Genomic DNA, 26,099 nt, shown 5'->3' with positions numbered 1-26,099 from the left:
ATGTTCTATTTCCACTGCCCCCCGCAGCTAGAGGGTGAGTGTTGTCGCACAAATACGTGTAAGTACAAGAGCCTAACTTTGGGTTGGGGAGCCGGGGATTGGTGCCTGGCCCGTTCAATGGGCTGACACTCCTCGGAGCCTCGCCAGTCCTGCTGTTTCTTTCTTGTTTGTTAATTTTTTAAATCGGAAACCAACAGAAACAGTTTATCCTTTCTTTGTGTTTTTCTTTCCAAAGAGGAAACGTAACATTGTTTCTTGGTGCTTCCTCCTGTCACAGGATGGCGGGAGAGAAGGAAGGGCAGGGGTTAGCTCCTCTCTCTCTGTGTCTCTCTCTTTAATTTGATTTGCGTTGGAAGTGCCTTGGTTGTGTTTTTTCCCAGTGACATTTTGCCACCTGCCTCCCCTCTGTGGATAGAGAGCCCACAGATCAGCCCCAGGCTAGGCAGGAAATGCTTTCTTTCCCTCCCAGCACAGATGTTGGTGTCATGGCTATAATCGGGACACTTTCAGGCCGCGGCCACGCCTCCCCCCTCCAGCAAGGGGCTGCATAAATCTTTAATGCTGTTTTACAAACATTCTGCGGCATGATTAGAAAGGAGAGGGCGTGGGGGGGGCACTTATTTTCTTTTTTATAGCCATTGCCTTTCCACTGTAAATCCACCTGGATTTACTCATTCAGCGCTGCCGGGGCTAAGAGGTCTGATCAGGGCTTGCGGAGGGGCACTGGACTCATTTAAAGTGAATTTCAAGACGCGAAAACCCGAGCGGGGTTTACTTTCTTTGTGCTGCGTGTGTACGTGTTCACTGCGGTTAAATAACAAGTGCAGAAGTCCCCGAACAGCTGCCACATTTCCACCCAGCGCAGGGGATTCATTTCCTTACAACTAGTTAGAGACCCGGCCTCCACTAGATGTCCGATGGTAGCGGACAGGCCAGGCCTCCTCTCGGCGCCTCGGCTGGGACCGCCCGTGCCTCTGGCTGAGCCCGGCTTTGTACCCGAACCGTGACATGCACTTCAATGGCAGGGCGTTTTCCAGACCTCCAGTTCCTGTTCGTGCGCTTTCTTCTTCACGAGCAAACGCGCTGCACTCACCCATCGCCTTTCAAAAACGCAGTGATCACAAAGAGAGATGTGCCCGCAGTCCACCCGGCAAGCGCCTTGCTTGAAAGCGCCGCTTACCTGCTGGAAGTTGTTTTCACTGCGGATCAAGAAGCCAAAGGTTTGACACCGGGGCTCGTGCGGAGCCTCAGGGCCCTGCGTTGAAAGCTGCTCCAGCCTTTCCATTGCAGACCTCAGAGCCCCACGCACTCGCCCTGACCTAGCTGGCAGGAAGCGTGAGACGGGCAGCAATAGTTCTCCAAAGTTGGGAAGGCTGCTCCAGGGCCCGGCACCCGAGCAGGCGGGTTGCAAAAAATAAGAATGATCATCGATTACTGAGTAACTCCGGAGGGCAGGGCGAGGAGCAACGGGGCTGAGGTCTGGAAGGAGGAAATCCATACGCATCTCGGGCCCGCAAAGTAAAAAAAAAAAAAAAGAAAGAAAAAAGAAAAACTTCCCTCAATAGCTATTAGAAACAGACACTCTGTTCAGTAGGGATCTGACATGACGCCCCAGTTTATTAATCCGATCCGCTGGGTTTTTATTTTATGTTCCCAGCAGAGTCTCTCTCAGGGCATCCCCAGAGGGTCACTACCCACTTTCTGCAAATATATAAAGACGCACTTATTCTTATTTTCAGAATAAAGCCACATGCCTGCCCCCGCTGCCAAAAATAAATAAATAAACAAATAAACAAATAAATCTGCATGCCCATGACAATTGCCCAGGGCGATTACAGCTCCTTAGCAATTAATACTTGTGCCACATCATACAGAGCAGGGAGCCCCGAGTGCGCGTCAAATCCGGGTATGCAACCTACAGGAAACCGCGTGTGCTTTATCGTGCCCCACGCCCGGGCACTCAGCTCGAGTATTTTCAAAGCTGTGTAGGAGTCCTGGGCCGAGGTCTCTCGGGTGTACCGCAGGTGAGCATTAATCACGGCGTACCCCCACTTAGGACATGGGATATCTGAACAACTAACTCCTGTTTATTTCCCTTTTTTGCCACTGGCAGGACATGATGCTAGTTCCGGGGCCGTAAAGCCGAAAGAGTATATTCAAAGTTAAGGCACCTGATGTAGCTTTAATCTAGACCTGGTCAAAGGCAACGTCCTCCACTGCCCCGTCTCCTCCGCGCGTCCCCGGCTCAGGTCCAAGGCAGGGGGGGGGCGGTGCAGCATCGTCGCTTCCCTGCGCTCCCAGGGCAGGCCGAGGGGGATGCTGCCCTGAGACCGGCGTCCTGCAGCCAGGAGGGGAAAGGGGCCACTTTTTCTTCAAGCGCTTTCAGAGTGCCTGTAGTTTTTAAACCGCTGGGATTTTTTTTCACTAATTTTTACTTGGAGTGGGGACAGGGAGGGACTTCCAGACGTGGATCGTGCCTGCCCAGCGTGCCAGGCACTGTACAAACACATAATCCTATTTCCAGGACCAGCAGTGCGGCATCTCGCTTGCAGGGTGAAAGGGAACCAGGGCAAATATCAGAATATTCGCTCAGCTGTTACCTGGAGGTGTAGATACAGGCGTGCTGAAGTCGCGTATAAAACTGTTTGAAAAGAAGAGGATGCAAGATGTGCGGCTTTTCAATTGCTGGTATACTTTTGTAAAAACAAAGAAAACCTCGCAGATGCATTTTTACAAGGCAAATCTGCAGTCGGTTCATCTTTTATCTTACTTTTCACATATCGGTGGGCGGAAAATTGTTTCGAGCCCGCGAGCGTGCATGCAAGCGTTTCATCTTTTCCAAAGACACGTCCCCGCATCACAGAAACCCCCCTGTGCTCTACCCGGTGAAAAGTTCAGAGCCTACTAAAAACTTTGGCTTCTGATTATATTCGAGAAGTGGAAAATGCCACGCGTGGCAGGTGGAGCGGGAAGGACTTTTCAGTTCACTACCACGCGTTTGGTAGCGTTTGCACACCTCATAATTGCTCCTAAGGAAACTGGTGCTTGGGGAGAGCTGGTAAAAGCAGTGCAGTGGCAAACGTCCTACCTAGGTGAGTGCCCTAAATCACGCGCCAGCAATTTCTGTCCCCTTGACAAACTGCAGGCAGGTAGGTCGGTCTCCGTCCTTCCCAGGAAAGAGGAAGGAGTCAGTACTTCTGTGCTCCCCATGGCCAGGCCACAGCAGCCCGCTCTGCCGTCACACCTTTGCTTAGCGCCGGGCTGGCAGCACCAGGCTCCGGTGCGGGCGCTCTCCGAGCTTGCAGGGCCCGGCGGACTGGGGAGCCCAGCCGGAGCCGTGTCTGCAGGCGCGCGCGGTCCTGCCCGCGGGGCAGAGCCCCCCGGTGCCGGGCGCGGGCTGGAGCGGGGCCGCGTGGGCGCCCTCCAGAGCCCGGAGCCGCGGCCCCCCCGTAACGCGCCTGCCCCTGGTCCCCGCAGGCACTGCCCCCTTCGGAGGCCACTCCACGGGCGACTTCGACGATGGCTTCCTCCGCCGAAAGCAGCGCAGGAACAGGACCACTTTCACCCTGCAGCAGGTACCGGCGCCTCCTGCTCCCGCCCGGCCGCACCCCCGCCCCGCAGCCCCTGGCCTTGCTCGGGTCCCCGCGCACCGCAGCACGGGCTTGGCTGGGTCTCCCCGCGCCACCTCTGCGAGCCCCTCCCGATGCTGTGGCCGGGAAGGGTGTGAGGGCTGGGGGCGGGAACAGGATGCGGAGCTTCCTCTTCCTACCAGGGGGAAGCCCAAGGAGCTAAACCGAAACTCTTAACCTCGTCCTGAGAGAGATTTGCTCTTGTCCTCAACCAGCTAGAAGCACTGGAGGCAGTTTTTGCTCAAACCCACTACCCCGATGTGTTCACTAGAGAAGAGCTGGCCATGAAAATCAACCTCACAGAAGCCAGGGTGCAGGTAAACATGTTGGTGAATTATTTAACTCTAATATTACAACTGGCAAACTTTTATTTTTTTTGACATCATGACTGCAGAGTGCACATTTGGCCAAAGAAAGCAAATGAAGACGATCTGTCATTTTCATGATGCACTTTAATAACATCAACATAATGTGGAATATTAGATTAGGTTGATTAATCGGTCATTCATAATTAACTAGTGATAATGTTCTACACTAATTTGTCCGCGTCTCTAAGGTACTAAATTACATCAATGCACATCCATTTCCTTGCTTTGGAAGGAAAAAAAAAAAGAGCTGAGACGTGATTCTCCAAGGCAGCTATGACCACTATCAAGCAAGGGGGTGAGTCAATTGCAAGGAGCCGCACTGCTGGGACAGAAGTCCTCTTTGCACCACATCAACTTTTTTCCTCTTCCTCTTCTTTTCAAATGCCTCATTTCGGTGGACAAAAAGCTTGCATTACCGTTCAGACATCTTTAATTGGATGCCATAACTAGTATGAACTTTTTTAAAGGTGTTGTTTCTCGATGCCCATAGATGAACTTAATGTGAGTGTCTCTAAACTATGCTGAGAACACCAGTCCTGCAGGACCCATACAGCTCTGCAGGCTCCCACCACTGATTTGCAAGCTATTCTTTGAGCACAATTATGTATTCATTTTATTTATGGGCCTTTTCTGTTCGCTGTTTCTGTATTTTTTTATGTAGGTGCTCCGGGTTAAGACTATGCAAAGATCTAATTGTAGGAAATATAATAGCTTGCATTCTATTCCCTAGGGTCATGTTAGTATCTCTTAAAACCCAATGGCTGAAGAGAGATAATGGAATTCACTGTAGTAAATTGGGATTGTAAACAAATTATTTCTCCTATAATCAGATTATGCGATCCTGATTATTAAATCTGAACATGAACCATTGGTCATATGCGGGCAAATTAAACTGATTATTATTTGGAAATGAAAATCTTCTTTTGCTAGTGCATTGTAGGTGCTGGCTTTAAAAAAATACCATTTTGGTGTCTAAAGACTGAACTGCAAATTGAGATAAATGGGACAATTATTGAGCATTCAGAAGTGGAAGATCATAACTTCTCCCTGAAAGGTGCAAGGGTGAGATAGGGGTGGTGACAATTAGATTGCTGAGGACTGGTGTTTAGCCTTGTTGTTGGCTATTATGCAAACAGACAATGGATGCAAGCATTTGTTTAGTCTGCTTTCATGCAGGGACATGAGGAAACACAGAGAATGGGAGCTATGTTTACTTTTATACCCCTTGCTCATTCAAATATGATTAATGTGCTATAAAGCAGAGTCTTAATCGAAGATGATGTTGTCAAACAATAACTAAATAGGGAAATAAACGACTTCATCATGCTCTTTCCTCAGAAGCAGGCGAACTGTCAGTGCAAAGTCATTAAAATATGATAATGAAAAATAGCTCAATTAAATGTTGTTATAGCTGTGACCTTCATTCAATTAAGACACAAGAAAGTGTCTGCATTTTGCTTTGCATTTAACTGCCCTAAATTTAGAATATAGATAAAATCATTATTCAACATTTGCTGATACATGCAATTAAAAGCCAGCTAACTAAAAATGGAGTTGTAGGAGGAGAATAATAATAATAACGATCCTGGCAATTCTCTAATCATATATTAAAATGTGTATTTACTGTCTCATAGATCAAGAGGGGTGCAGCATTTTCAAGCTGAAGAAATATTTCAAGGATATAAAGAGCAAGGAAGAAGAAATAGGGGGTTGGAAATAAGAGCAATGGGATAAAATTAAGAACATGAGTATTTAGGCAGAATATCAGGAAAAAGTTTCCAATAGTGAAATCAATTAGCTTGTGAAATAATATTCTACAAGGATAATTTCTCCTCCCGTGAGAGATTTAAATGTAGATTGGACATTTTTTGCCAAAGACTAAGCTGTAAGCAAGAATCCTACACCAGGGGTGCTAAGTAAGTGGGGGCCCGAAGGCCCCGGCCCCGCTTAGGAAGAGGGTTGTCATCTGAAATGTGTAAAACTTTTCACATGTTTATCATCTTAGCTCCCCTCAGCAAAAATAAAAGTCAGAGCCTATGCCCTACACTGCAAACTGGTTGGACAAAATGACCTATCAGAGTTTTTTTTCTTTCTAACTTCTGTGATTCTAATTGTACTTTATATTAGGAATTAGGTCAGGATATAGCACACAGTACTTACACTTGTACTTAAGTCCATACCTGTGTTTAAGTACTTAGGCACATAAAGTTAAGCATGCACTTAGGTCCCATAAAAAACTATAGGACTCAAGCAGCTGCTTAATGTTAAGCATGTCCTTAGATTCTATGTAAAATATGTTGTTGAACTGGGAGCTCAATACTGAAGAAAAATACTTTACAAAAATATTGTTTTTTGCTGCCTTTAGACAGGTTGGTTTTTCATGACAAAAGTAACACATGGACTATGTTACTATATTATTAAAAATGTAATTGTTCCAGAAAGATAAAGCAAAAGTTTTAGAAAAGCTTCAAAACAACTGACTCTACTGAAATAATAATTCACGGACAGCTTTATTGCTTTGTATTCAGTTAAACAAGACATTCAACATTGATTCCTCTTCCTACTTTAGGTCTGGTTCCAGAATCGAAGGGCTAAATGGAGGAAAACAGAGCGAGGCGCTTCAGATCAAGAAGGATCAAAGGAAACAATGACGGAGGTGGCACCCCCTGTTCGGAACCTCAGTTCCCCCTCTCCAGTTGATCAAGCCAGGAATAAGAAAGAGAGTCTGGAAATTCAGCAAAGGTAAGAGTAATGCATGTCTTGATCATCTTGTGCAGAGGCATAGTTTGGCCGTTTTGCACCCTGGGTAGGGGCCACCACTGAGTGGCTGCTACTGTGACACTCCCCCTAAGTTGGGGCCTGGGGCTGGTTCTCCACTCCCTCCCTCTTAGTTCTGGAACTGCACACACATCACCCCCACCGTAAGTTATTTGAGTCTTCTAAGTTGCTTTCTCTTCTCTGTCAGTCTGAGCCGAGCAGTTGGCCCAACGGGGCCTTTCTTCCCTTCATGTCTCCCTGGGACTCTTCTCAACACAGCCACCTATGCTCAGGCTTTATCCCATGTTGCTTCTCTAAAAGGTAAGCTACTGTATTCAATAAGTTAAGAACAATAGTGGATTTTTCAACTTAATGGTTCTCACTTGAGTGAATAGGAAAACTCCTAGAAAAGGCCAAGTCCTACCTTTATATATAAGAGTAATGCCACTGATTTTGATGAGGCATGTGAGGAGCGGGTGTAACATGGGATTTTTAACTGCATATTTTTCGTGAATTTGGGTCAAAATCATACCACTAGTCCTACTAAAGTCAATGGGTTTCCTCACAGGTGTACAGCAACAGGGTTTGGCCATTTAGAGTTACTTTGTGTGCATTTTTTTTAGAGTCAAATTTGTACCGATAAATTTGCTATACAATACATGTTCTTTTGTATTATACATTACCTGGCACTATCACTATCACTATCACCATCCACTCTTTCTATGTGTTTGGCTTTGCAGTATGTCTCTGCACATAGCCAGAAATCTCTTTCTGAGTGGTAGGACCTCTTTAAGGAATTACATTACCTGAATATAAGTGTGTGGGAGTATACACAGTCATTCCCCATTTCCTGGGGCACATGCATTGAGATGGGAACACACTGTACCCAGGCTCCCTAGCATTGCCAAAAAGCAGCACTATGCATCTTTTAAAAATAAATTACCAGCTGTTCCATTAGCTGTTCTTTGCCTAGCAATTTATGGGTGTAACCAGGATGAATTCAATTTATAGATTTATAGGATGTGAAGGCCCATAACACTGCCAAACACAAAGTGGTACATTTTGGTGCCATATACATCAATGTAATAATAGATTTTATGAGGAAAGTTACCCCAAGCTTAACACCTGATCCCCATCAATATACTCCTTTTGATTTGTGTTTTTTAAAAATAAAAATTGGGTATATTAAAAAAGGTTAATATTTATAATTCCAGGGACCTTGCATTTTGGGGTCAAATTAGTCCCCATTGCCAAGGGGGCAGAATGCAGGCAGGCAGTTGACCCCACACAGTTTTAGTAAACAAGGCCCCAGAGGTTAGTTTATGGAGGGGCTACACAAGGTATTACTCAGCCCCACTCCATAAAGGTTATCAATGCTCAGGAGTGGGGTAGGGGTCATAAAGGATTAAAGCAACTGAAACTGTACACATACTCTAGTCCTCTGCCCACCATCAGTTACATCTTGGGTTTTGTTTCAGAGCAGAAATTACCTCTCTGATACAGGGATGTTTGCAGTTATTCAGACAAATAGTTTAGTTGCCAAAAGCGCAATTCTGGGGCAACTCAAAATGTTTGCAAATGTATTGAATAGCTTTGATTCAGGGAAAAAAATGTGGGTGAAACTTTGGAGAGAAAATGTTGCATCTCAGCATTTTCAGAATGAATCATTTTAACTTGTTATCATGAAAGCAAACTTTGATTATAAAATTTAGCTAGATTGAATTTTTATTTTATAAAGTAAAAAAAAAAAACAAAAAAAACCCTCAAAAACCCCAGAAAGTTGATTCCACTTGAAGCAATTTTTTTACAATTTTGTTTCCTTTCAGATCACCCTGAAATTATTTTTCCCCAGATTTTCCAGTGAAGGCACTAAAAAGCAAAATGAGTTATACAGTTTTTCTCTAGAATAGTTGTCATGTAGCCTAGGGACAGAAAAAATCCTTGTTACTTTTAGAGACGTGCATTATACAGCCTGTTGCTCAAGAAGGGGGTGTGGGTCTCTGAACTGGCCTCATGAATATTTTGAATAGAGGGGTTTGTTCCGGCCCATCTCTACCTGAAGTATCTCCTTCCTCCCATGCTGTGGTGTAACTACTAGGGTCTGCAGTCTGGGTGGCAGGGGTGGCAGCAGGGGTTGGGCCAGCTGCTGCAGTGGTGACAGTTGGGCAGGCAGTGCAGGGGCTGCTCTTGAGCGCCCTCTAAGTGGGCACCCACCGCTGGTTCCCCAGTTGACTGCCTTATTGTGCTACTGTTCCCATTCTTTGAAGAAGATGACATCCAGACCCAGACTTCATGGTCCAAATGCATGAATAATATTGACTGCCCTGTGCGGGGGAATACCAACAAAACCAATAGCCCTGAGCTAATGCTTCCCGTTCAATTAAAAAAAATCCAGGTATGGATTTGCCTCTCTGTCTGTAGTAGATAGTTGTAAGGATGTGCATAGGTCAAGGTGATTCATGTCAGCATACTATAGGCCTCAATAGGAACTAGTGAGCTGGGCTGCTGTCTTAAGCTTAGAATGCATTTTGTTTGTTTGGGGGGAGTTTTGTATTTTGTGCCTTATTGTGCATGTGGGAAGTTGGCGGTTATTGTTTTAACATTGATAGAATTGATTTCTAGCACATGGGGAGTAATTGTAACATCCCTTTTAAGTGGTCACATGCAGAGCATCTTCACCATTGGGGCCAGACTAGTGTCCCAGAAAGCTCCTGACAAACCTAGGATTCCACGATTCTTTGTGTGACACTGCTTTTTCAAACCACCAAAGATTTCTCTGCAATCAACATGGGGCAGAGGCTATGCTTTTGAGGGATTTGTAAAAATGGTACACAGAGAGGTAAAAGCAGATCCAAAAGCAAGAGTATTTAAGAATACACAGCAGATCCCTTCCTGATCTAGGAGGTCAGTGTGTATTGGGGGGGAGGGGATGGAAATAAACAGAGAGGCAGGTAAGGCTCCTAGTGATTGAGGTTTGGTGGTTTCAGTTATGGGACATCAGGACATGGCCGTGACCAAGTCTTTCCATCTGCACTTCTGTGAGGGCCTCTCCTCAATAATCAGTGAATACAGAAGTGGCCAAAGACCCTTCTCCTGGAGAAAAACCACCAGGATTAAGAAAATAATGTACATATGCACAGCTCAGGGAGAGTAGCCACCTCAGCATTTATTAATGGATATGTAGAGCATCTGCACTCTGTGATGTTGAATGCATTAAAAAGGCAATAGATTTGATGACAGACAGACAAACAGACTTCTCTGAATGGATTGGGTCAGTGGTTTTAAAACTTCATAAAGTTACAGAACCCTTTCATATCATTTCTGCCGTGGAATCCCTTCCCCTGAATCTGCATGCTATGTAAGCTAATGCAACACAGGCAGCCCAACATGGAAATGATGGTGCAATGCCTCCTGGCCCACTCTGCCATAACCTCCAGTCTCTTTGCAGAACCCTGATGATGTATTGCAGAACCTGGGTGTCCATTGAACACAGTTTGAACAATGTTGGATCAGGCCATAAGCACATTTTAAAGCTGGCATAAATGAAAAAAACAGGAAGAACTTTAGTAACAGCAGGTTTGGGGACAAGCTTAGATTTATCAAAGTTCTTCCATTTCTGTGCTTTGCAGTCCCAACAATAATCCACATACACTGGCTTTTCAGGGCTACAGCTCGGACTCAGATCAGAAATTTTGTCATCTCTTTCTTTTGGTGAGCAAACTCCCGGATCACTTGGGTTGTGATTCTAGAAAGAAATGAAGGATGTTCTCAGCTTCAAGCATGTGTTTAAATCCCATTAAGTTCAATGGGACACAGACATATATTTATTGGGTGGAATTCAGAGCATAATTGCCCATTTTGACTGTAAATATTATAAATCTATGTTAAATTCTTTCATGAATCAGCACCTAGGCCTGCATACTGTGGACCGTATTGTGTCATTAGATTTAAGATGGGCAAACTCATTACTAATATTTAGTTATGGTGGTAAAATCTCACTTTCTGGTCCGCACTGTAGATTTCAGTGACAGTGGGAACACCACCCATTTAGATCAACAGAACTCAACGCTTGCAGGAGACTTTATCCAGTACTGTGAAAGTGTGGGTTCCATTGGGCAAGATAATCAAGGGGATTTATTTTGAATCCACTTCAAATGACCTATGTAACACTACTGAACAATAACCATTTACACTGGGATACATGGAGTAGAGCCAAACCTTAGGTGCAGATTCAGAGGAAAAGGAGACTGATGAGGGTAGTAAGGTAAGGAAAGAGATACCTAGTGAGTTAGGAAGCCTTAGGGTGAAATTCTTTGTCTTGCTAAAATTGAGACCCTCACTCCACAAGGTACAAGTAAATGACACTGACTTGTGAATTAATTTGTAATCTTTGAGGGCAGGGGAGGGGGAATCCAACTCCTGAGTAGATATTTGTGATCTTTTTTTATCTTTAGAGATAAACCAAGTAGCATCATTGGCAAAGAATCTGCTGTAGAATCTGCAAGTGGAGCCAGGACAAAATTCTCCCACCCTTGCTCATAATAGGCACGTCCCCATGAGTGTGCACATGCATTTCCCCAGGGACAACTAGCAGTGGCACATATCTGTTCCACTTCTGGACACACCCCTGCATGCGTGCTCTGGCACATGGCAAATTGCTCTGGGTGGGGTAGGGGAGGCTGGGGCCAGCACCTGGCCTTACCTTGTGTCCTGGAGACCTCCCAGGGCTGCAGCAGCAGCCATCCAGGCGCACACAGCCTGCCCGGCTGCTGGAGTGTGGCTCTGGCCACCCAGGCTCCAGTTTCAGGCAGCGCACACTGCTGCCACATTGGCCACGCCGCTTTTTTTTTTTTTTGCAACTTTTTTTTTTGACGCCAGGATCTCCCAATATCAAAAAACCCCACCACACTGCTAATTAGCAGCATGGCGAATGTGTGCCTGGTGAGGCACATGCGGTTCGCAGTACTGCAGATGGGTTTGCAGCACCGCAGACTACACACAAGCACGTGTGGGGATGTGCCCAATGAGTAGGACCTGACACAATAAATGACCCCACAGAAATCAGTGAGGCCACAGGCTGCTAATCCGGGTGAGAAATAGCAGGAAGGTCAGGTCTTCAGGGTGTTTCTGGGGGGGAAGGAGTTTGAGAAAGGGAGAATTCAGAGAAGTTCTAAGATTTTCCAGGAAAAAATTGAAACATTTTTGCAAATTTATGAAGGAGCGAGGTGACTAAATCTTTTCCTGTCGTCTCTCTTGTGTTGGACAGGGGTGACGCCCTCCCAAGTCACCAGGAATTCTTCATGTGCTTTGGAGGCAAAATAGGTCCCTTAGAATGAAGGTGCCATTTCCATCCAGCTTGGATCTACTCAGATTATTACACAGCATGAGAGGTGGCTCTAGCCCCATTGGTGTGAATGGCAGGAAGGGCCACGTATGTTCACCACTGGAGAAGAGTCCCTGTGGGAAACTAAAATGTATTCTTTGATAATAAGACAATGAAAGCTGCCTGTCTAGTACAGAGTGTCTCACAGATGAGTGGGTCATGGACAGTGAATCAAACACTACCGAAAATGTTATTTTATGATTTCTTGAGTAGAAAAAGGACTGCATTGGACTTCTGGGTTTCTGGGACCAATCCAGGAACTTCTTGGTATCAGTGGACAAATATTTGACTGATGCATTAGAGAAAGGAAATTATAGTGTAATACTTGTAATAATAAATGATAGTGATGCATTTAGTTAACAAATACTCTATCTTCCCATGGTTCATTTTCATCCTACCACCCCAGGAGCTGTATAATACAAGATATTTGATATAAAGAAACCAAAATATTTTTTCCTTCTCAGCTTTCAATCATAAGAATGATACAAATGCTTATCTCAAATGCCACCTGGATCTGACAGCTTGCAGGATGGGCCTTAGTGCTGAGAGATCTAGGACTAGCCTGGAATAGGGCAGGGATTCAAGATGAACCTTCACCCTTGTAGAGACATTGAAACTCATTTGGGAACATTCCACGGTGCCCAGTCTGCTTGCAGCAGGGCTTGCAGCCTCCCAGCTACCTACTGAGAGCAGCCTGGGCTCTGTGGCTGGCAGTAGCTGCTTAGAGCCTGGGCTGGCAGTGGTGTGCCAAGCAAAATGGCCTTGCGTGCCATGTTTGGCATGCGTGCTGGGGGTTGCTGACTCCTGCTGTACAGAATAGACTATATTTCACATCATAGTGTATCTTGCTAACAAATGTTTACCTTGATATTTTTTAACTTATATTTTCTAGTAAGTAATTTTGTCCTCATAGACCCTTCTCTTACCATAGAGGAAGTGGATGGAGATCAGTGAAGAAGTTTTTGGCTATGTGGGAGTAAAGTCATAGGCTAGAACCCAAGGCTCCCCCCCATCCATCTTGCTGAGCCACATACATCCTCCTGGACCATATAGTGCTCTCTCTTGGTTATCCAGGAGGTCAGCATGCATGCCCAGAGCTGAATCACAAATCACATAGGGACCCCAAACTGCACTTGGAACTCGGATTCTGCTCTTAGTCTCAAATGGGCGTGTCTACATGTGCAAATACTGCTGGGTTGGTTTACTCTAGAATAAATTATTCTAGAGTAAACCCACCCTGGGCAGGCGTCTACATGTGCCATGATTCAGGAGCAGATTTGCAGGGGAAGGGCAGGTCCCAACCCCATGTCCCAGTTAGCCCCCAGGATTTGGGTTATGATTGCAGAGCTGGGGCTGGGAACAAGCTCCTAGCCCCCACTCCACAACTGCACTGGGAACAAACTCCCAGCCCCTTCTCCGCAATTGTGATCATGGAGCTGGGGCTGGGAGCTCCCGGCTGCTGGGCCAGGGGGACATTGTCCCTGCCCAGGTTCCAGTGGCAGAGCCTGTCCCAGCAGCAGGCAGCTCTTGGGGGCAGGGAACAATCTCTGGCCCGCTTCTGCATGGCTGACTGAGAGCAAATTTCCTTCTGGTCAGCAGTCTACATGTGCCATACTGCGTAGTAATTACTCAGCAGTTAATTTGCTACTCACATTCACAGGTAGCAGATTAACTGCTGGGCAGAGCAAATTACTGCGCAGTAAGGATCAGCGCGTATAGATGGTGATGCTTACTATGCAGTAATTATCTCTACTGTGCAGTAAAGCGTCTCGTGTAGAGACATCCAATATCTCCTAGTCACTATTTTGCCAAACTGTACATTGTTCTTTTAGATGTTACTAGCCATGTCTACATGAACAGCAGATTGTGGAGTTGTTACTGCATAATCATTTAGTATTTGCATAAAAAAGGATTAAATGACTGCGCAGCAACCAGTCTTACTGTGCAGTACTGATGCCGCATGTTTTTTTTCAGATGCTACTGCACAGTAGCAACAAACTATTGTTCAGTAACTCACTACTAATGTGCAGTAGTATCGCCGCACAGCTAGTACCCACCAATGCTACTGTGCAGTAGCAATGATCTACTGCACAGTAGCTCATCGCTACTGCACAGTAACATCTCATGTAGATGCACCCACTCTAGTTGAAAAGCCACAATGCATTTTTTAAAAATAGAATCAGTATTTATGAGACATACAAAGCCTTATACTTCAGGACACTAGCTGGCCCCTAAATGCTGAGTATCAGGGGAAAAAAAGCTTTCTCATGTCTCTGAAAGTTTTGATATTGGTTTCCATCAGAAAGTGGAGTAATTTGTTCACTGAACTGGCCAACTCTGACAATCTCTCTGTTTCCATTGTGCTTCAAGATAATTCACTTACAGTAAACCATGCATATGCAGTCCATTTAGTAGATTTAATTGCAGACCTCAAATACAAAGAGAAAATACTTGCTTTATTTATGGGCTATGTAACAACAGAGTCATCAGGAGAAGCTATAGTGTTCAGAATGGAGATACCTCAAAGCACCTCCCTAATGGATGACAGTATAAATGCAATTCATTAATGGAAAAGAGATTATTAATGGGTGTAAACAAGAATCTCCGGTTTCTAACGGAAGTACTCTGCCTTTCTAGTGGCTGAGGCCAAAAGTATATCTGCTATATTCAGCTGAAATATCCTTGGAACCTGTGGTACATAGTTCAGGGCAAAGGAAAAAATAATTACACTTGCCAGGGAATTACTTTCATATTTCACTCTTGGCTCCACTTATTGTAAGTTACAGCTCTCTGATTTCATAGCAGCCCCTCACCATTGCCAGAAGTGAAACAGTGCATTAGGTATCACAGCAGATATGATATGCCAGTGTAGCATTCATTAGGCTCCTTCTTGGTGTGTTTGTTGCTATGATTGTAGTTCTTGGTATTATATCAACTTCATAGTGTAAATGAGCTAGAATTGTAGATCCATAATGCTTCAATTTCTATTATAGAAAGCAGAAGGCAGAGCAGGGTGACACCTAGGAGACTAACTGGTTCAAAAAGTCCTAAGTTTTTGTAGGTACAGCAAGTGACAAAGGCGGCTGTTGCCTATGAAGGCTTTCCTGAACTAGTTGGTTTCTAAGGTGGCACCCTGCCTGCTTTCTGCCTGACTTCAGACTAACATGGCTAACTATCTCAGCTAGGAATTATGAGAAAATTTTGTACAGCCTTACTTGGGTAGAGGGAGATGGGGAATGACAGACTGGCCTTTTCCTTGAACTGATGCTAACAGAATAGTAGTAATATACTGTACAATTAGGAGATTGACTCTTGTTTCTTGTCCTGACTTTATCACTGATTCATCCTTTCAAAAATACACTTCTGTACTTACGAATTTTTCTCAGTGTGTGGCCATGTGTGACATGTTAAAGCTCCCGAGGCATATTTCTTTCCTGATGTGAAACAGTGAAAAGGTTTATGCTTTGTGTAGAGATGGCTGTGAGTTCAAACTGTAGCTACTACCTGATCTTCAAGGAGGAAAGGTGGTCTTGTAGTCAGGGACCACTCTGCAAGTTAAAAGACCTTGCTTCTGTTCTCTAGTCCAGTGGTTTTCAAACTGAGGTATGCCTACCCCCCAAGGGAATTGGTGCTTTGCAAAAAGGTATATGTTGACATTTTAATAATGGTGGTGGAGCTTCTAATTGGTCAATATGTGGTGAGTAATGGCGCTGCCATGTGTTGATGGTGGTGTTGAAATGCTTCCTAATGAATGAACATGCAGAGAGATGTGTCGGGTAGTGGGTAGAAGCAGCAGTATTTTGCAGGTAAATGGTATGCAGACAAAAAAGTCTGGAAATCACTGCTGTAGTCAATTACAGATTTTCTGGATGACCCTGACCAAATTATGTCGACTCTGTGCTTCCAGCCCCCAGCTGTAAAATGTGAATAAGAGCAGGGCCATATCTCATGATGAGGGTAAATACATTAGAGATCATGAAGTGCTGTAGTAATTGGTATGTACTAGTACATGGGAGTAAGGCAGTGGAATAGACTGCCTGGGGAAGCTGTGTACTCTCCATCATTGAAGAGGTTGGACAGCCACTGGTCAGGGATGATCTAGGTGTATCTACACCTATGTTCTACTTTAGGTATTTCCCCTGCTTCGGGACTTTGCTGGTTACCCGTGTCCGTGGACTCCCTCTCTCCCCCCTCCCCTTTTTGCTACAAGTGTTAGGGTGTTTTTAAGCCTTCCTCAAAGGCATTGGGTGTTGGCTGCAGCCAAGACTGGGGACTTTGACTGGGGTGTGCCAATGCTCCTGCAAGGATCAAAGCTGGAGGGTTACAGGGTCTTGTCCCTCTGCTCAGGGTCAGACTGATTAGCATATTTGGAGTCAAGAAGGAATTTTACCCCACGGTCAGATTTGTATGGACTATGGGGGTTTTTGCCTTCCTCTGTAACTGTGGTCATGGCACTCTACCCCAAATCCCTTAAGCATATATTGACAACATTTCATAGAAGCAGGACACTGGCTACCGTGGTTTACTTGCTTTCTCTGTGGCAGGTTCGGTTGTTAGGTCTGTGTCGTGTCAGGGCTGATGGTAGTCTTATGTAGAGTTTAGATTGTACAGTGTATAGAATAGCTTGGATAGGGATGATCCTGCCTCAGGTAGGGAATTGGACTAGATGACCTCTGGAGGTCCCTTGTAGCCTACTTCGCTATGATTCTATGACAGAATTAAGTAAATAGGATTTTTGCTATTGATTTCAATAGGACGTAGGGTTGGATCCTGTGTACCTTAGCATTTCTCATCTGAAACGGGAACAGTGACACTCTCTCACATCCTTGGAATGTTATGGAGGATTAAATACTACCAAGTTCAGGTGAGCAGTCCTCATTTGTGCAGCACTCCCACTGGTTACACAAAGTGACTCACCTTGGCAGGGCTAAGGATGGATGCTGATTAGAGTTTAAGAAGGGCTTGGAGATGTTTAAGGAATGTAGAATGCAATCACTAAACTGCTATTATCTGTAAGGACTGATTTTGCTCTCAGCTTATGTATACCAGCCTGTTGTGGTTTTTACTGCCAGCTCTGCCCGCATAACTACAGATGAGATTTGGCCAAAGGTTTTTAATTATTTTTTGGAATTGTACGAACAGCACAAATAAGCAGGATGCAAATTGCTAGAAGAATGAGCTGTCTCACCTTGCATGTTTGTACGTTACTTAACATGCCAGAATAAAGAGAAGAATAGAGCATAAGATAGCCTGTAATGTAAAATAAACATGTACTGATCATGTAACATGAAAATATTAGGTCAAATTCTGTATTTCCTGGACACCTACACTAAGTAATGGGGCCAGATCCTGAACCCTGTTTTGTCTGTAGTCGTGTTCTAGGTACACAAGCAGTTGCAAACTTGGTCAGTTTGAATGCCCTATGGTACAGGCTTGTCAGCTCTGTAAGCTCAGGTGCCTGGTTGGTGTGTTTCCTCACATGTTAAATTAATAGCAAGATTTGGGTCAGGAAGGAATTTTTCCCCAGGTCAGATGGACAGGGACAATTGCTATATTGGGTTTGGTTTGATTTGATGTGATTCCATTTATTTATTTTTGTTTGGTTGTTGTTTTGTTTTGGGTTTTTTTGCTGCCTTCTGTAGTGTGGGGCATAGTTCAGTTCTTATCTTTACCAAATTGATTCCCTGCCATCATAGAAACCATGGCATTGATGGCACCTGTCCCTCCTGCCCCCCTCATATGGCACGCACAGTTTTGGAGGCTCTTCACTTTTTGTACTGAAGATCCTAAGTTTGTTGTAGGGTGACAGAGAGTGCTTTGTGACTTGTGGTGTGAAGGAGGGGCTGGACCACATGTTCTTGTGGATTGTTTTGGACTCAATGGGCATGTCTACACATGCATTAATGTGCCATTGCTACTGCACATTAAGTTTAGCACCTCTAATATGAGGTACTACACAAATGCACAGTAGCTGGTGCTAATGCTCAGTACCAAAGGTGCATGGTCTTTTTGTGATGCTTACCGCATGGTAGACTAATTCTACTGTGCATTAGTGTGTTTTTTGCCGTGACATGCTAATGCACAGTAGAATTAGTCTACTGTGCATTGTCTTGTGTAAAAATGCCCAACATGTATAATGTGGATGTAGAAGTTAGTAAGCTCTTTCAGCACCCAGGGAGGAAGGAGGAATTATGCTGACGAACTGGAAGGAGAAGAAAGGGGGAGAGGGAGAGAGAGTGCTGGGGCTCTCCTCACTTGAGTGGCAGCAGCATTGGCTTGGATTGCCACTGCTGAGGGACAAGCAGGGGGGTGGGCTCCTCAAGAGCTGTTCTGGTGCTTGTTCACTCCCCACCAGCTCCTGGGAGTAGGGCTGCATTTTTCTGGGGGGCGTCATTCCACTCTGCTGGGCATAGGTTGGATCCTATGGCTGGGCTGCTCCTGCCATTGCAAAGACTCCTGGGGCAGATGGCCATACTGGCATCCCTACTAGGTTGCTGCCCTGGGTTAGTGTGCCACTTGCCCAACCCTAGTTATGTTACTGCCTAGATGGCTGTGATTCCAGCACACTGGACTTGATTATCCAGGTGGTCCCTTCCAGTCCTAGGTTCATATATACTTCCCTACCCCAGCCTCCAGTTCAACATGGGATATACCCTTTATTTGGGCAGCCTGGAATAATGTCAAACAGTCTTGAGGCTCCTGTAAATTAGTCCTTGCCATCCCATAATCTAGGATCTATGGAGTTATCATAAAACCACTTACCTTTCATCTGACCTCATGGTAGGTATAAGCAGGAATACTAGGTATTTGCAGCATGTAGGTAGAAAGCAGTGTCAGACCCTCTTTGACTCAAATACCAAGAGTGTGTTTAAATCTGTACTGGGAATATTTCTTAGTCATACTTCAGTGGGAAGGCAATTTACTAGATGGGGTTCATATAGGTACAAAGGGCAAGCCAGTCAGCTGAACACTTTATACAGAAAAAACATGTTTAAATTATATTCTCCCATATTCCTGATGGTAAATTAAAAAGCATGCAATGACCTGGAACAGCCCAGAATTTTAAACAGGAATTTTCCAAGAGGTTTAAAGGAGTCCTACAGATTTATCATTTCAGACTCCTCCTAAATGTTTTACATTCCCTCCATAACATACCCAAACACTCCTACGTGAAAGAGGATTGGTGTTTTGGCTTTCATAAAGAACAACTATTGAATTTCTTAAACTAAACTGTTGAGCTCATATATATATTAGCAATATATGCCTGGCTTCCATTCCACTTTTTGAGGTTGAATCTGGCTATTAAAACAATACAAGCTGTGCAAAAGGCTTCCATTTGTAACCAAAATCATAGTTCAAGTACCTTTACAATTAAAATGTGCTGTTGGCAGAGACAAGACAGAACTAATTTAATTTTTCCTGTCAGTCTCTGTAGTAGATCAATTAAACTGCCAAGTGGATCAAATATTTCAGACTGTATTTATTACATTAAGTATTTATGTTCAGGCTGAGCCTTTAAAGTATGATCTCATATAGGAATGCAAGGAGGTTTAGATCAATTCAGCAGAATTTGCTGTAACTTAATGGAAACCTAATTGTGTATTTTTAATTTAGTATACGTGAGGTAGTAAGTTCTTGAAACAGAACAGTTCATATGCTGTCCTTTAACAGCCTGAACCAACTCCCACTGAAGTCAGTGGAAAATCTCCCATACATTTCAGTGGCAGTGCACAGGTATTTAGCTATGAGGATCCGAGCCCAAGTACCTTGGAAGAGCTCTTAATTTTCAGTTGTACCTTAAGCTCTCTTGAGTCATTGTAATGAGCTGTTGAATGAAATTCAACCCTGGCATAAATGAATGCATTTCCAATTAAGCTAATGAACTCTTCTACCTTAGACATATTTAGAGTCCTGCAGAAGCCGCAGGGCATGATCCTTAAGCTATCTCTATGCTTTTTATGTAGCAGAGGTCCCAATTTCACTGGCCTTTTCCATGGACAAAAGTGGAGTGAGACTCAAACCCCACTGTACATGCCTTGTTACTGCACATTGCTGTAGAGGCACAGGACCAAACCCTGCTTTTATCTGCTACAGTGCAGGTGCATCCACACATGCATTAATGCAATTTTTCTAATGCACATTAAATTTAGTACCTCCAATATGAAGTACTAAATAAGTGCACATTAGGCTGTGCTAATGTGCAGTAGCACAAGTGCACACTTTAGGTGACGCTTAATGCGCAGTAGCCTATTCTACTGTATATTAGCATATTAGCATGTTATTTTACATGCCACTTTAATACACAGTAGAATAAGCTACTGCACATTAAAGCACATGTGTAGATGCACCCTGTGACCTTCAAACTAGTACAGGTTATTCTGGATAGACATGTGATAATCAAAATCAGCATTTGACTCATCAGTGTGGAGGCATCCAGGTCTTCCCAGTGGTAGCTCAGCTGCTTTTGACTTCAGAGAGCCATTGGGTAATATTAGATCTAATTGTTAAGCAAGGAACCTAGACTGGTACTGAAAACAAATAAATATTTTATCCCTTTCTAACCAAGGAGTGACAATTATTCTTCAGGGATTGACTCTATTCCCCCCTCCTCCCCACACTGAACTTATCCAGGGTAGCCATAAAGGGGAACAATTCATTTCTATCTCCCCTCTCTTTCTATTCAGCTGGCCAAATTAATGCTAGCTTAGTTTTTTTGTGCTGTCTGTGTGCAGTTCTTTTCCCTCCAAAGGCTTTTAATTGACCCCAAAAACTAGATGACCATCAACAATCTTTACAAAATATAGTAAAGAATGGATTGGCAGAGCTGGGCAGTGAGCTTGATCATTTACTCTAAATCTAGTCAAATTTTGCTCCCAATGGAAGTGTGGGGACTTTTGCTAGCTGTTCCAATGGCCTCAGCTGCTTCCTTACTAGGACAAAACTTTTGGAATAGCTAGTGAAAATCCCCTCATTTCCACTGGGAGCAAAGTTTGACTGAGGATCTAGAGAGGCAATTATTATTCTGAGAAGCTTTCTAAAGCAGATGAGCATCTCTGAGGTTGGGAAGAGATTTACTTCCCATCCTGGTAAATTTTTAAAATGTTGTCCCCATCTCTAGAGGTTGAACATTTCTATCTTCAGGGTGCTTGAAAGCAAACACTGGATTTTGTAGCTAATTTAAGTAACAATGGCGTGTCTACATGAGACGCTAAAGGAACAGTAGACTAATTGTACTGCAAATTAGTACGGTCAGCAAAAAACATGCTAATTGTGCAGTAGAATTAGTCTACTGCGCATTAGTGTCACCAAAATAAAAATACAGTAGTGCCTGCTCCTTCTCCAGGGATGGCTGAGCTGCAGCTATAACTTGTCCTCCATCTTCCCCATAAAGAGTCTGGCAGACAGAATTCCTCCAAGGTGCCCCAGCAATAGCATAACTCCTCCACAACTCCTTCAGCACCCCAGCTGGGCTGCCCTTAGCTAAAATGTTGCTCCACAGCAGCCTCACAGACCCCTGTGAGAAGCAACACAATTTTTTCATAATATTTTTCCATGCCAAGGATTTGCTTTAATTTCAGCAGTTAATATCTGAGTTCTATGGCTCATGACTAAGTGATTGAAATAATAACCAAAAGAAAGCAGGTACTCTATTACAGTTCTGTTTTCAGTAGCACCAGGTCAACATTTGTCTACTTGGACTGAGTCCAGACAATTGTTTGTTTTCTGGACATCAGCAAGATATCACCATGGCAGGTATCAGACCTTAGTTTTTATAGGAATATTTCTTGAGAAAATGTTTTAAAAAAATCTGAATTAAGGGTAATGACTATGAATCTAAATGAAATGCCTTTTTAACTCCTGTTAGCCAACACGTGATCAGTGAACTAACATTTTTACAGTGTCTTGAGTCCAAACTCTTCTCAATGCAAGTGCTACTAGCTTGCCATTCATAACTAAACCTGAAATTTTGTCCCTGTTCCTAGGGATTGAACACGTCTATCTTTAGGGTGCTTGAAAGCAAACACTGGATTTTGTGGGTAATTTAAGTAACACAGGTCGTGTCTACATGAGATGCTGACTGCGCAGTAGCTGAAATATACTGTGAAGTAGCGCATCACAGCAGGGGCAGTGTTAATATGTTATCGCTCAGTATTATAAGGCTACTGCACAATAGCATCACCTAAAAGACATTCACCAGTGCTGCTGTACAGTAACTCCAGTTACTGTGCATTAATTTAGTACTTGGTAATACACATACTAAATAAATGCACACTAACAACTGTACAGTAGCATCTCCTGTAGATGTGCCCACAGAGAAGTTCGGAGCACATGGGGAAAAAGGGGGATTTATAATAAAATCAGTACAATATATAACATAAATTATAATTTTTACTACCCGCAAACAAATACATTTTCCTCATTGAAATGTAACCAACATCAGAGTAACCATTTAACAACACAAAATAGTAGATCGAAAGAATTGAGGGAAGGAAGAAGGATTATGTTGCTACATAATTTAAAAAACCCCTGTGTTTTTTCCAGGCACTTATGACATGTTATTACTTTCCCACAAAGACAGAAAAGAAGGTATTAGGGGACAAATGCAAAAATGTAGATATGATCTGCAGCTCAGCAAGGCCTGTCATTCAGATATTCATTTGTACAACCCCTAGCACAGTGAGGCTGAACTCAGGTGTGGCCTTTAGGTGATGCTATCAGCATTATGTATTAATAAAAGCATGCTGCAGTCCTTTTAAATTGCAGGAAACAAAGGTGCATTATTGGCATCACTATCATTATTTCCCACTGACCCCTCTGTCTCCCTTCTGAGACACGCTTGTCTCAGTGCTGTTGGAGTAGGAGGGTTCCAATCCATCCTGCAAATGGCCCAGAGCTCTATATAACGTCAGATCGCTTCCTAAGACTGCAGGAAAAATGTTCTCTGTCCCAAGGAAAATGTTTCAGAAAAAACAGACCAGCAAGGTTCCCACACAATCCACCAAGGTAACATCCTGTTAGAGGCAAACAAGATACCCATCTAACCACAAAGCAGCAATTGCTTTAGGATAGCATGAGTTACCTTGTACTTCAAGAGACAACCTCATCATTCTGGCAAGTTTCTAGATGGCTCTCCCAAGCTAATCATGAATGCATGAAATCAGTAGCTAGATGAGGCCACTGTCAAGGGGCAGATGGGATCTGGGACCTTGCATCATTTGCTTGATCACTTATGTTCATTCCTGGATTCTGTGACAGGAAGTGCTATACAGTCTTTTGATGAGCCACAAATCCAAGGTCCTCACCAACAGGGACAGTAGAGAATCTTATGGCATTTAGAAGAGTACAATTGGCTCAGTTTCTTTCCATTTCGCTGAATCCTACACACCCTCACAGAGACACAGCTTTCTTCCTTGCTCTCTGGCGCAAGCTGTTGAATAGTGTTACTGAACACTGGTCATGTTTCCAGCCATTGGCGATGCATAGAGGGTACACACGAATGCACGTGCACCCCCTGAGATTGGCAGTGCATCCCCTGTGAAAAGCGCTGCCAACACTACTGGCGGCACCTGCGGGCAGTTGCTGCTCACCGCCCCCCGACTTGCTGCTGACACTGCTGGTGGTGTCTGCGGGCAGTCCCCAATTACCGCTGGCCACTGCTACCGCTGCCGAGTGATGGTGGTTTGCCCTGGCCTCTCATATCATTTTCCACTCTTTAATCTGTTTTCTTGCTAAGGTTTTTGTTGCCGCTTTTGCTGCTGCTGAATACCAATTTAGTGCAATAAACATTCAGGCTTAGAGAATAGAGACAGGAGACTGAATCAAAGCTTCCTGGTTCTAAATCATTAATGGCATTGCCCATGTAGATCAAAACTTGGTTCGGAAGGGTCCTCCTACTGTGGAGCTCAGAGCTGGGGTTGACTCTCTCAATTAAAAATAAGGAAGAAAATAAGGCAATCGAATCTGATTGCACCTCCAGATGATCCTGAATTTGGGGAATGGTTCACATGTGAACTTAAATTTCACAGCTGGTTTCTGTATCCAAGGGTAAGATTTTCCTGTCCTCTGTCACACTAAGTTTTACTCTATGGCCATATCCAGATGAATGCAGCTGTCTGGATATCCAGAGGTCAACCGCCCCCCCCCAACCTGTGCCAAAATAAATAAATAAATAAATAAATAAATAAAGCAGAGCAACACGTGGGGACAGTGCATGCTGCTCAAAACTGGAGCCTGGCTGGCTGGAGCTACACTAGCTGCTGGCCAGGCTCTGAGCAGTAGGATCACTGCTGCTGCAGCCCCAGGGGGCCCCCAGGACCCCAAGTAAGGATGCTGGGCAGTGCTGGCCCCAGCCTCCCCTACCCCACCCAGGGTAACTTGCACACCAGAGGGCACATGGCACAGGCACTCCCCAGGGACAACTAGCAGTGGCACAAGGTGTGCCACTGCTAGTTGTCCCCAGGGAACCAAACATCCCAGCTCGTGTGGACGCAGACGATGAGTCACCTTGAGCAACTCTCCTAGTACAGTATTCCTCAACATAAGAAATGATAGTAGGTTCTGGCCCTCATGGTTCCTGCAAGCTGAACATCCACAATCCCACTGAAAGTTGATAGGGGTTGTGGAGACCTAATGTTCTGGAAAGATAAGACCTCATAAAAGGGCTAAAACTGGGGTGGGCAATTATTTGGGCTGAAGGCCACTTAACAAGTTTTGGTGAGCTGTTGAGGGCTGTGAACACATGCGTGCGCAGACACACACACATGCGCGCAGGCACACACATGCAACATATGCATGAGAATACACAAACACATGCACACAGACACAAACGAGCTCCCTGTAGCTCTCCCTGCACCCCCTCCTCCACCTTGAGTCCCTGGCATGTGGCCAGGCCAGTGCCATGCTGTTGTGTTCCTGCATACCACTTCAGGCTACCTGGGTGCAGCTGGAGCAGTTGGCACAGCTCCTGCCCAACCTGGTCGCATGCCAGGGATTCAGGGTCAGGTAGGAGCCACACCAGGTTGAGGCGGGAGCCAGCCCAGCTCCAGGTGTGCAGCCTGAAGTGGCGCACCAGAACACAGTGCAGTGCCACATTAGCAGTGCCTGCACCCCTGGCAGGGCCCATATAACTTATGGCTCCTAGCCCTCCTTCCCCTACATCTGCTCCCCCACCAGCAAGGAGAGCCATACCTGAGCTTCAACTGCCGCTGGGGCCCAGGCTATCTGGTCTACAAATGTCCACAGGGCCAGAGCTGTGTGCAGACAGCTCAGCGCCCCCTGCCTTGGAGCGAACACTAGGGGCTGGGGGGCAGGACAGGGTGGGCTGAGCCAGGAAGGGGAATGGCTGCCTGGTCACTGGAGCCAGAGCAGCTGCTGCTGCAGCCGGCTACAGCACAGGGAAGAGAGAAGGGCAGGGTGGATGGAATCATTTGGCTGGCTGGATCCGGCCTGCAGACCATATTTTGCTCACCCCTGTGTTAAAAGAATGCCCTAGGTGTAGTCCACTTTTGGGAGAAGTCTGAGCCCCAAATTTAGGGTCATAGTTACATTTATTGGCCTTGGAGCTCCTGAGTTCACAAAGGTCCAGATCTCCAGCTGATTTGTGAGGCTTTAGCTGAACTCAAATGTACTGAGGGGTTTTGTCACTGACTACAGAATTCTCCCAAACTGACAGGGGCCTGTCTTTTCCTTCCCTCAGGGAGCCCACTGTGCTCTTGCTGCGTCCCAGACCCCATGGGCCTATCCTTCCTCCCTACTTATGGCTGCCAGAGCAACCGCACAGCCAGTGTGGCAGCACTGCGTATGAAAGCACGGGAACACTCAGAGGCCGTGCTGCAGTCTGCCAACCTCCTGCCATCCACCAGCAGCAGCCCTACTCCCCCAGCCAAGCCTACCCCAGAGAATGGCCAGGACAACAAGCCTTCTCCAGCCAAAGAACACATGGAAGGGGAGAAGAGCGTATGA

The 26,099-nt window shown here is 44.9% G+C and overlaps 1 protein-coding gene across 1 annotated transcript; it reads left to right on the top strand.

Moving 5' to 3' along the window:
- On the top strand, window positions 1–26,099 carry DRGX (dorsal root ganglia homeobox). Its single transcript, XM_006031343.1, has 6 exons — window positions 1–34; window positions 3,478–3,575; window positions 3,845–3,946; window positions 6,567–6,739; window positions 6,963–7,075; window positions 25,834–26,099. The coding sequence occupies exons 1-6, from the start codon at window positions 1–3 to the stop codon at window positions 26,097–26,099; spliced, it is 786 nt and encodes a 261-aa protein (XP_006031405.1).

The sequence above is a fragment of the Alligator sinensis genome, unplaced genomic scaffold (assembly GCF_000455745.1).
Source record: "Alligator sinensis unplaced genomic scaffold, ASM45574v1 scaffold163_2, whole genome shotgun sequence".
NCBI classification, from domain to species: domain Eukaryota; kingdom Metazoa; phylum Chordata; order Crocodylia; family Alligatoridae; genus Alligator; species Alligator sinensis.
Note: the sequence above shows the minus strand (reverse complement) of the source record. Positions and strands in the feature narration are given on the sequence as shown.

What these genes read in the sequence shown, in the direction of transcription:
- DRGX (XM_006031343.1), top strand. Translation starts at nt 1, where the DNA reads ATGTTCTATTTCCACTGCCCCCCGCAGCTAGAGG. An exon ending in CCACTTTCACCCTGCAGCAG is followed by an intron (nt 3,576 to 3,844) that starts GTACCGGCGCCT and finishes GTCCTCAACCAG; the next exon opens with CTAGAAGCACTGGAGGCAGT. An exon ending in TCACAGAAGCCAGGGTGCAG is followed by an intron (nt 3,947 to 6,566) that starts GTAAACATGTTG and finishes TTCCTACTTTAG; the next exon opens with GTCTGGTTCCAGAATCGAAG.